The 11,877-nt window shown below is 41.7% G+C and overlaps 1 protein-coding gene across 1 annotated transcript in view; it reads left to right on the forward strand.

Moving 5' to 3' along the window:
* Positions 1-424: 424 nt before the first annotated feature.
* The window catches only part of MPP5 (membrane palmitoylated protein 5), a gene marked incomplete at its 5' end in the record, with an annotated part of 54,050 nt that continues 42,597 nt past the window's right edge, over positions 425-11,877 (forward strand). Inside the window, 2 exons of the mRNA XM_018570915.1 lie at positions 425-510; positions 850-921. Of these exons, the coding sequence (XP_018426417.1) occupies positions 425-510; positions 850-921 (158 nt within the window). The remainder of the gene's footprint in view (positions 511-849; positions 922-11,877) is intronic.

Genomic DNA, 11,877 nt, shown 5'->3' on the forward strand with positions numbered 1-11,877 from the left:
GGGAATTTTTATTGTATAATAAGAAGATAACAAGCCAGTTCGTTTTGGGAGCTCAAAACTTTTAAACTGCATACAAAAGCTTGTGGTATACTACTGTAACGGGTTGCCAGTCAGGCAGTCTGACCAGTGACCCATTACAGCCATATGCATCAACCTACATATTTGCACTGTGTTTTTTTTAAGCCCAGTGGCACCTTTGTGAAAAAGTTTTAAAAAAAATCTTACCAGGATGCATAATTACCGTATTTTTCACTCCATAAGACGCACTTTTTTTTCCCCCAAAAAAGAGGGGGGAAATGTGCCTGCGTCTTATTGAGTGAATTCCTATCACCCGACGCTCGGGACATGCAGTTTCGGGCGCTAACTGCAGCTTCTGTGACAGAATTTCTGTCACAGAATTTCTTTCACAGAATTTATTTCACAGAATCCCTGCGTCCTATCGTCCGGAGCGTCTTATAGACCACAAAATACGGTACATTGATGCAGTAATGTCCCAGCTGCTTTTCCCAGGTTGGGGAAGCTCACTCTATGCACTAATTGGAGTAAAATAGTTGTGACTGTGCCGGGAGTGAGTGAGACCACCACAGATAGATATGCTTTCAAACAGAGGACAGTGGTCCTTTTTTTTCACCCAGTGTTCTTCCTGGAGCCAGGGCTGGAGCACAATTAAAGGAAAAAAAACAGTAAAGCATTAAAAAACAATGCAACTATGCACCCTAGTTTGATCCATTCAGTAAGGTACAATTGGACTTTAACTGTATGGCTGTAGTTCCTCTTTAAAGCATTTTTTACTTCTTTGTTTTGAAGCTTTCAATGTTGATTTTGAGAATTTTTGTTTTGCTGCCACAGGGAAAAGTTTCCAACAACAGAGGGAAGCAATGAAGCAGACAATAGAAGAGGATAAGGAGCCTGAAAAATCTGGTAAATGTCTAATATAATACCTGATCTTTTTTGAATGTTTTTTAGACAAACATGTTAAAGAAATCAGCTTGGTGTTAAACATTGTTATTAATATGTGTATTTATTTACAAAAAAAACCATGGTGCAGCCACATTTTCATTACATTTGCAGGATTATTTTTCTGCTTTGCAGTGCTACCCAGCACTTCTTTTTTACTGCTGATCTTCAAAGTGTCAGCCTACTCATTGAAATCAATGTGTGGCAGATGGAAATCAATGTGTGGCAGATATCTTATTTCCACAGTTGTTGAGAAGGGAAGCAGTAATTAAAAATGTTAGCTCACTCTAGTAGCTAATCATTGGTGACTGTAGTGGCTTTGTCTTTAAAAGTACAGAAACCTTCTATCACCAGCAGAATGTCTGGTGCAAAACGGACCAGTGGTCACCCTGCTTCTAGAGGTGACCCACCTAGTCAGGATCTAATTTGCACCATGTGCATGGTTGAACTTGGTGCAGGGAAGGGTTGTACCTTGCACTTTTTACTGATCCAAGTCAGAACTACTTGCACCAGCAGCAATTTCTGACCCATCTATTTTATCCTCAGGTATTCATTTATCCTCCTGCTTCACAGCAGAGCTTTTATCTACTGTTATACACGGAATTCTTTATCATACATTACGGGACACAGGAAGGTCTTCAACAGATGGGTGGGAGTTTGCATATGTGGGATACCTACTGTGCATACGCATGCCTTCTGGTGTGCACTGTGCTGGCCACACAGAATGGAAGATACATTCTACACACACCATTAAATTGGTATTTATTTATTGGTATTCCTACAGCATGAAATGTTAAATGCAACGTTTTAGAACCTCGCAGGATCTGTCACTTTGGCTGATGAAGAGACCCTGTGAGATTCCGAAATGTTGCATTTTATTTCTTGCTGAAGGAATATCAATAAAGATAATATTCTGAAGCTTAATGGTGTATCTCCCATTTCTGTGTACTGTGGCACCATCCACCGGTTGTTCCAGCATCCAATGAATTTTGGGGTACATTGGTATGGTGTGCAAAGGAGATATCATAAATAAAAAGTACTGGCCACACAGGTTGCTCCTGCCACCACTCTGCACTACCCTGATAAACTGTTACCTCTCTAAAACTGGCCATACGCCTGCAGATTTTCTATGGTCAGATGGAAAAAGTGCAACAGGACTACTTGGTAGAATTTGTTCAGGATAATGGTATAGTTATTGACAATCAGCATGGTTTTAGGAAAGACCGTTCCTGTCAGACTAACCTACTGACTTTTTATGAGGGAGTAAGTAGAGATCTGGATGGAGGGAGGTCTGTGGATGTGGTATATCTGGATTTCTCAAAGGCTTTTGATACGGTACCACACAAACGCTTACTATACAAGCTGAGAGCTATGGGCATAGATGGAAGGGTGTGTACATGGATAGAGAACTGGCTAAAGGAACGGGTACAGAGAGTATCAATAAATGGCGCCCTTTCAGACTGGGCTAGTGTCATTAGCGGTGTGCCTCAGGGTTCTGTGCTGGGACCCATGCTTTTCAACCTGTTTATTAACAACATCGGGGATGAAGTAACCAGCGATATCTCAGTGTTTGCTGACGATACCAAAATTGGGAGGGTAATAGAAACAGACCAAGATAGTATAACATTGCAGGAGGACCTGGATAAAATAGGGGAGTGGGCAACTATGTGGCAGATGAGGTTTAATGTCGATAAATGCAAAGTTATGCACTTTGGGATTAAAAATAGGCAAATGGGTTATACAATTATGGGTTTGCCGCTAGGGGTGTCAGAAATGGAGAAAGATTTGGGGGTCATTGTAGACCATAAACTGAATAATAGATTACAGTGCCAGGTTGCTGTAAGCAAAGCTAGTAGTGTCCTGTCCTGCATCAAGATATAATTTTGCCACTGTACACTTCAATGGTTCAGCCTCACCTGGAGTATGTGGTGCAGTTTTTGGCACAGGTACACGGAAAGGATGTCCTTGAGCTGGAGAAAGTCCAGCGGAGGGCGACCAAACTCATCAAGGGGATGGAGGACCAGAACTATGAGACAAGGCTACTAAATTTAAATATGTTTACGTTGGAAGTAAGGAGATTAAGGGGGGACATTATTTTCATGTACAAAATGTTCAATAGTCATAGCAGCATTAGCAACAAACTCTTTAAGATTAATTCTGTAACAAAGACTAGAGGCCACCACCTAAAACTGGTAGAAAAAAAAATTCTAACACAAGGGGAGAAGGGGGTTCTTCTCAGTTTGCGCGGTTAGGGTCTGGGTTCGCTGCCTCAAGCAATGATTTCCGCAAATGTCTGGAATCATTCAAGAAGCTCTTGGACGATTTCCTGAGAGACCGTAATGTACAAGGGTACAGGTACTCGTAAGAATGAGAACACTCGGGGACCAACCGACACACACACACACACACACACACACACACACACACACACACACACACACACACGCCTTTATTCAACCTCAGATACAATGTAACTATGTAACCGATTCCTCCATCTACGCTAAACTGTGTGGATGAAGTAATCTCCCGCTGGGCCACGCTTCAGTATCTTGCTAGTCTGCTCAGCTGGCTGTCAAAATATCTGAACAATCTGATTGTATGCAGGCATTATTCAGGTGCTACGAGAGCCAGCAGGGCCCAACTAGCAAGATACTGAAGCTTGGCCCAGTGGGAGTTTCCTTCATCCACACAGTTGATAGATGGATAAATCTGTTGCATGTTTTCCATCTGACCATAGAAAACCTGCAGAAAATCTATAGGTGTATGGCCAGCTTTAAACTGATTCTCAGCAATACCCAATTGAAGAGAGTTTCCTTAAGAAATGAAGATCCAGCCATCTCTTGTATAAACAAGAGGTTATTGGTACCTGTTGAGGATGTTCTTGATTTTAAGGACACGGTTAGAAGCCCACTTTAGGGCATTCATTGTCTCTGTAGGCCTTTTTTTTTTTCTGTATCTCTATAGGGTAAATTCAATGAATTTTTTGTCTTTTTTTCAACCTGACTATGTAACTTACAATGCAACCTGCTGTTGCCACCATGGTAGTGTGTCGGACCTTATCTGCATGGTCAAAGCCTGCAAAGGAACTATGGTTCTATCTTGACAGACCCCACAGCTCTTAAACAGTTAGAGCTCTTTCCTGTAGCTTTGTGCAACTGTGTAGATGGCCTGGCAGATACCCTTAGACACATTTCCAGGATAGGTCCCATGTTTGTCCATAGGCAATGGATTATGTTGCTGAAATGCTGGTCTGCAGAACTCCCTTGCAAGAAGTTCTTGAAGCATGTCCTTTACTGGAGAACCCCTGTTTGGGAGATCCTTGGACTTACCTCTGCTCCGTTCATCAAGAAAAATTAATTGCACTTCTCCTAAGCCTGAGGTTCCAAACCTGAGCCAAACTCTCAATACCACGTCCTTGACCTCTGAGCTCACAAACTTTGGGAGCACACTCTATTATAAAGGAATGTCCCCACTTTCTCAATTGGTGGGAAACCTGTTGGCTTTCACGGCCTCCTGAGTCTGGAACATTCCTAATGGCTGAGTCCAAAGTGTCATAACCAAGAGTTGGAAGCTAGAGTTTCACTCCTTGCCTCCTCCTCACTTTCTGCTGTCAAACTTGCCAAGATCTCCCCAGAGACATTTGGATCATCTTACTGCCCTAGGTCAGCTCCTTTTCCAGGGGGTCATATTTCCTGTGCTAGAGGTGGAACAGTTCTAGGGGTTTTACTAGAACCCATTTACTGCCCTCAAAGCAAAGGAGGGAATGGCCTGTTCTCCAAGATTCTTTCCTCAAGATCTTTAATGGGTTTAAATAAGGAAATTCTGGATGAAGTTTGCCTGCTCTGTTATCACCTCCCATTCTGTAGGAGTGGATATCGAGGATACATATTTGCACGTTCCCTTTTTTCCTGTTCATTAATGTTGCCTGCGTTTTGCTGTGGGCACTCAATACTACCAGTATGTTGCCCTTCCTTTCAGCCTATCCACTGTACCTCAGGTCTCCACCAAGGTGCTGGCCCCTGTGTTTACTTACTTGCTTCGGTCTCAGGGCACACCAATAGAGTGGTAACTTGATGACCTTCTTCTCAGAGAAGAATTGGCGGGAGCCTTGTTGTCCAACATCTTTTAGATGATACAAATCCTGCAGAGCTTCTGGTGGGTTCATAAGCCATTGCTTGAAGTGCTTCAACCGGGTCTTAGACAAGGCTCTGACTAAAGTCTTCCTTCTCCCAGAAAAGATCCCATTTCTGTGCACAATTTCACTCCAAGCTATTGCAGCTCAGCATTCTGTCAGTGTGGCTAATATAGTGGATCACCAGACTGCTGTCAGAGAAATCCTTCCTCCCAGGGTTCTGGAAGGTGTTAAAGACAGGCCTGTCATGCTGGGATGGAGTCCTGGGGAACCTCTCGGCTCGGGTGACTTGGTTGACAGAAGATTCTCGTCTTCCAATCATCATCCTGGAACTCCAGGCCATTCAGTTGTCTCAAAACTGGACCCACCAGTTACAGGGCCACTTGACCATTATTCAGTTGGAACAATGCCAAGCTGTGGCTTATATCAACCATCAGGAAAGTTGTGTGGCTCAAAGGGAAGTGGACCTGATTCTTGCTTGGGTGGAACTTTATGTCCTTGCCCTGTCTGCTGTGCACATCTCGGGTGTCATTAGTCGCCAACGTCTGGATACCATAAAATGGTACCTTCACTGAAGGTGATTCGGGACCATTTTTGCAAGTATGGGCCACCAGATGTTAGCCACCTGGTGTCCAGCCTCAGCAACAAGCTTGATAGGTTTGCTGCTAGGACCAGGGATCCCAGGACCTTCACAAAGAATGCATTGGTGCCCCTATTCAGCCTGTTGTATGCCTTTCCTACTTTGAAACACTAGCCTCTCATCCTTTTGTAGGATCAAGATGAAAAGCATTTTGGTGCTCCTCATTGCTCCCAACCGGCCCAGGAGACTGTGGAACACTGATGTAGTCAAGTTCCTGGCAGACTCAAGGTCCACCATCACACCTGGAAGGCTTGCTTCGTTTGGTCCAGACGTCAGGAAGTACTCCATGGAACGCATCCTCTTTTTAACTCTGGCCTAAACCAGTGTTTGCATTGAGTACTCAAGGGCCAAATTTCTGCCTTGGCAATCCTTTTCCAGAGGTTGTTTATCGCTAATGCTCTGGTGAAAATCTTTGTGCAGGGGGTGGCTCACATTGTGCCCCCTGTGCGCACTTTGGTTACTCTGTGGGACCTCAGGTTTGTTCTCTCAACACTACAGAAGCTGCCACTCTCCAAAAGTTCAGCCACACAGAAACCATGGTAAATGTATTCCAAAATGTATTACATAAATGTATTGCAGGGACAAGTCTATAATTTTGCCACTTTACAGATCACTGGTTCGGCCTCATCTGGAGTATGCGGTCCAGTTTTGGTCACCAGTACTCAAAAAAGATGCCCTTGAGCTGGAAAAAGTCCAGCGGAGGGCAGCCAAACTCATTAAGGGGATGGAGGACCTGAGCTATGAAAAAAAGCCTGTAAAATTAAATATGTTCTCTTTGGAAGTAAGGAGATTAAGGGGGGACATGCTTTTCTTGTATAAACTGTTCAATGGTGACAGCAACATTATTAACAAACCCTTTACGGTTAACCCCATAACAAAGACCTGAGGCTACCACCTAAAATTGGTGGAGAAAAAATTTCAGCACACGGGGTGCAAGGGTTTCTTCTCAGTTAGAGCGGTTAAGGTCTGGAACTCACTGCCACAGGCAGTGATTTCCGCTAAGAGTGTGGAATCATTCAAGAAACTCTTGGACGATTTCCTTGGAGACCATAATATACAGGGGTACAGGTAGTGCTAAGAGCAAAATCACACATGGACTCATACACACGCAAACACCAGCTCAAACATAATGCATACACGCAATAGGTTGGACTTGATGGACTTATGTCTTTATTCAACCTCAAATACTATGTAAATCCAAGCAAATTCCCAAAAACCGCAAATCCAAAATAATAAGTGGCATGTAGATCACCATGAACATAACCTACACCACCCCAACGTGTCTTACTTTTGGATTCTTCTTTTGGATTTGCTGTTTTTTGGAATCTCCTTTTGATCTAATTAATACATTTTGGATTTTTATCACTTTCAAAACCCTTACGTACTACATCTGAACTTGCATCACAAGAAAACATTATTGTATCTCACTGACCCTCCGCGACAGGGTATCTCTCAAATATATAAGATCCTATTAAATCAGCAACCCAATCTGTTCCCACTGTATTTGAAACAGTGGGAGCAGGAACTGGAGACTACCTGGACGGATTCACAGAAACAAAGAATCTTAAGTCTTAATACATTCTCGTCTCTAAGTGCCCTAGTGACTTGACACAATGTTTAGTTTTTTAGCACGATGGTATTACACACCTGTACGTATACATAAAATGTATCCATCTAAGACGGAGTTTATGTTGGAGGAATTGTGGTAATATTGGAACTTATGTTCATATGTGGTGGTCCTGTCCCAAACTTCAGCCCTTCTGGTCCCGGGTGGTGGAAGTGATTGGAGAGATTACAACAATTGCATTACCCTTGGACCCGATGGCATGCCTCTTTCATCTTATGGACTTGCCGACTTCGGTCTATAAAATATCGCTGTTGCGTCCTTTACTTAACGCTGCCAAAATGCTGATACCACTACATTGGAATTAAAATACTACCCCAACTATGAAAGAGTGGTATAATAGAATAGAATATTGAAATTAATAGTAAAAGCCGCACTGTGTGAATGAGACCGCAAAAGTGTCAGATATAGTAGATACTGACCTTGGAGTAATGTGATACAATGTGTAAAAAGTGCAAAACAAAGAAGAAACGCATGTATATAACATGCACCTTAGTGTAAATGTAATTGCTACAAAATATCCATAATGAAAAATCAAATGCACTAAATATTAACTGTGAATCAATGTGATGCAATGTGCAAAGAATACCAACTAGAAAAACTACAGTGAAAATAATGAATAGTAAAAAAAAAGGCCCCTGATCCTGGATCTTCAATAGTCCATTAAGTAAATAGAAGATAAAACATTGGATGTAGAATAGACTTAGTCTCCTGTGACCATCAACAGAGAAATCTTCTGGAATGCACCTCACCTTTAGCGCTGTTCCTCTAATTATTCTTACACGAATGGCTAACTTGCAGGTGGTTCGACCAATATATTGTAGGCCACAGGGGCACTGTAACCCATATATGACCCTTCTGTGTCACATGATATAAAATCTCTAATGTTGTGGGTATCTTTTGTAGGAGGATTTAGCACCATTGGAGTGTAGGATTCCAATCATCTATTATTTACCAAAGATCCACAAGAATTTACATCATCCCCCTGGCAGGCCAATAGTAAATGGTATAGGGTCTGTCACTAACAGATTAGGGGCATATGTTGATTTTTTTCCTGCAACCACTCATCCAGAGAAATGAGGCATATCTACGAGACACTAAACACTTTATTCAAACTGTGGAGGGCCTCCCGTTTGCAGGCTTACAATTAGCTTACAACTGGTCTTAATATATGCGCTCGGTTAAGCTCCTTTCTCCACACCCCTGATGAAGTCACGCCCTTTGACGTAACGTACGTAGGGTGGAGTAGAGGAGCTGAGCGATTTGCACACAGTGTATGTGGCTGCTTACCAAATACCTCACTTTTATCTATGATATGTGAGTAGTATCCTTTTTTTAATAAAGTCTAGTATCCTTTTAAAACCATCTGCACTACGAGTCTCCACTTTTTATTTTATCTGATGCATGGGCCATTCGGATGAACTGTCTGCTTCCAATTCCTGAGACTGCAAGATAGTCTGTACCTGAGTGGAGGTATTTACTGGGAGGTATTCGGCATCAGGTGCTTCCTCTACCTGGTTCGAATTAGAGGAACAGCGCTAAAGGTGAGGTGCATTCCAGAAGATTTCTCTGTTGATGGTCACAGGAGACTAAGTCTATTCTACATCCAATGTTTTATCTTCTATTTACTTAATGGACTATTGAAGATCCAGGATCATGGACCTTTTTTTTACTATTCATTATTTTCACTGTAGTGCAAGTTACAAACATGCGTTTTTCTAGTTGGTATTCTTTGCACATTGCATCACATTGATTCACAGTTAATATTTAGTGCATTTGATTTTTCATTATGGATATTTTGTAGCAATTACATTTACACTAAGGTGCATGTTATATACATGCGTTTCTTCTTTGTTTTGCACTTTTTACACATTGTATCACATTACTCCAAGGTCAGTATCTACTATATCTGACACTTTTGCGGTCTCATTCACACAGCACGGCTTTTACTATTAATTTCATACGTTATATCTGACCACACAGATTTCAGCTGCTGCTTAACTTGATTAGAGTAGTGGCGCGAGGTTTCACATTATTCACTTTTGTATCATAGAATATTACCGACTGATGGAAAAAATTACATCAATACGGAGGGATACTTTTAAACAATTTGAAAGTACTTGGCAACAATGGAACGATTTTAAAAATTCCCCCGGATACACAGAGGATATAGGATAGAAGGCAAATATAGCAATATAAATGGTTGATTAACGGAGATGGTCTTATGGGTTGGGATAATCTACAAGGTTGTTTTGATATGTTCTAGTACAATATTATAACGAAGAATCTTGAAAGGGTTGCCGGATTACCCTTATATTTTTTTTTCCCCACAAGGAGTGGTGGGTTGCCCCCCCCCCTTTTTTTTCTCCTCTCATTATCTTTTTCTCTTCCTATTTTTTATTTTTTTTGGCTACAATTTAATGGGTTGATAGATAGAAGGTACATGGGTAAATAGTTTTACAATAGAAATGAAAAGGAAATGCTGTGAAAATAATAATGTTTAACTCATTAAGATTGTTGTTGTTTGTTTTGTTTTGTTCTATAGTTCTGTATTTATGTTGAAACCTAAATAAAAAGCAAATTGATCAAGATGTACCTGGACGTATAATCATGTAATACAGTGTGTCAAAATTATTTTATTTTTTGATTTCCATAAAATTAATAAAAATTGAATATTTAAAAAATAAAATTTGGATTACATTTACCCTGGTTTCTGTGCGGCTGATCTTTTGGAGATTGGTTTGAGCAAGTGAGGAGTAGAGGGCAGCCTGCACACATGGGTATGGACTAATTGCAGCCGAAGCTGGGATGGAGCAGGGAGTCTATGGTGCTCTTTTGAACTACTACAGAAGCTGCCATTTGAACCTCTCAGATATTCCTGTGACTCTACTTGCTCACAAGGTTGCCTTCCTCGTTGTCATCACTTCTCCAGGGCTTGTTTCTAAATTGGTGGCCTTGACTAGTAAAGAGCCCTTTCTGGTTACAAAACAAGGGTAAGATACTACTGAGGCCTATGGCCTCCTTTGTTCCCAAGGTGGTTTCTGCCTTCCACCTTAACTAGGATATAGTTTTTATCATCCTTAAGTCCTGCCCCAATACATATGAAAGATATTTCTCTCCATTGGACATAGTTCGAGGTGTTCGATTTTACCTTTCTGCGACAACTTCTATTTGCATATCTAACTCCCTCTTCTTCATCATTCTTGAGGGTCCCCATCTGCGAAAGCTGGCTTCTCACGCCATTATCTCTAGGTGTATACAGTTAAATCTCCACTTTTTCCAGGTAGGTCTCACTTTACTAGGAGGATTTAGTACTTCTTGGGCCTTCCAGCATCCAACTTCAATTTGCCAAATCTACAAGGTTTGTCCCTTTTTCCTTTGTTCACACTTGCCATGTTTTACCATGTGGATGTTCAAGCCTCTGCAGATTTCAAACTTCGGCCTCAAGGTTCTGTGGGTCCCTTCTGTTATAGTTCCAAGTTGGGGTTAGTTGTTTTCACAAACCAGTTAGCCATTGTTTTGTGTGTTGCCTGCCCCTCTGTTGGACTGCTTTTGGACATCCCATCTGTTGATGAGTCAACTCCCTGTATTCTGTGAGGAAACAGGATATTTCTTACCTGGAAATGCATCACAGGACACAGAACCCTCCCCTCTTATTTCTGTGATCCACTCTTGTACTGCTATTTACAAAATGAGGCAGGCCGGAAGTGGGAGGGGTTATACAGGGCTGCCTTGCAGGTTTGCCAGTGTCCATTCACTTGAAGTTAGCTGCATAACCCATCTGTCGAAGAGTTAGCTCTCTATGTCTTGTAATGTATTTAAAGAAATGTATTTTACAGGTTAAACAATCCTGTTTTATGACCTAACTGGCGCAATAGAGTTTCACCTCCATCCTCTACCTTGTTTTTTCACTTTGCGTGTCTCCCTTTGTTTTACTAACATTTGATAGACCTCCTTTCAGCCTTTTAGGGATAGTTATCCCAGAGGGTTATACTTTCAGATCCCCCAGCCATAAGGTTTCAGTGTACTTAATCATACCCTTTTTTAGTTCCAAAACCCAAAGTAGGCATTTGGCCCATCTTGAACTTTCCAAATAGGTTTTCAACACTTTTGTTTGTCCTTGAAAGTTTTAGATGGCATCTATTCGGTCAGTTGCTTCCCTTCATCACCTCAGGGGTAACCAAAGGTCTTCTTGCCACGGGAGAAGTTGGCGAAAGTGCTGTGTCAAGTTCAGCAACTTGAATTCCATTGTCAGTCCTCCTTGTGGCGCCCTATGTGAGTGCTGGGATTAATGGTAAGCACCTTCATAGTGGTTAGCTCGATTCCACACAAGGGCTTTGCAGCAGAACATTATCACGGCGTAGGACAAATCAAATCTTTCTCAGGAAAGATTGTCGGGTATCGCTGCATGCGCCTGAGTGGGAGCAATAATTCTGCAGCTAAAATAATTCTGCAGCTAATATTCATAGCGAACTCTAAACTGATGACTAGGCTTTTATATTTTTATACATATATATATATATA

Source organism: Nanorana parkeri, unplaced genomic scaffold (assembly GCF_000935625.1).
Source record: "Nanorana parkeri isolate BGI_ZX_2015 unplaced genomic scaffold, ASM93562v1 scaffold1630, whole genome shotgun sequence".
Taxonomy (NCBI): Eukaryota; Metazoa; Chordata; class Amphibia; order Anura; family Dicroglossidae; genus Nanorana; species Nanorana parkeri.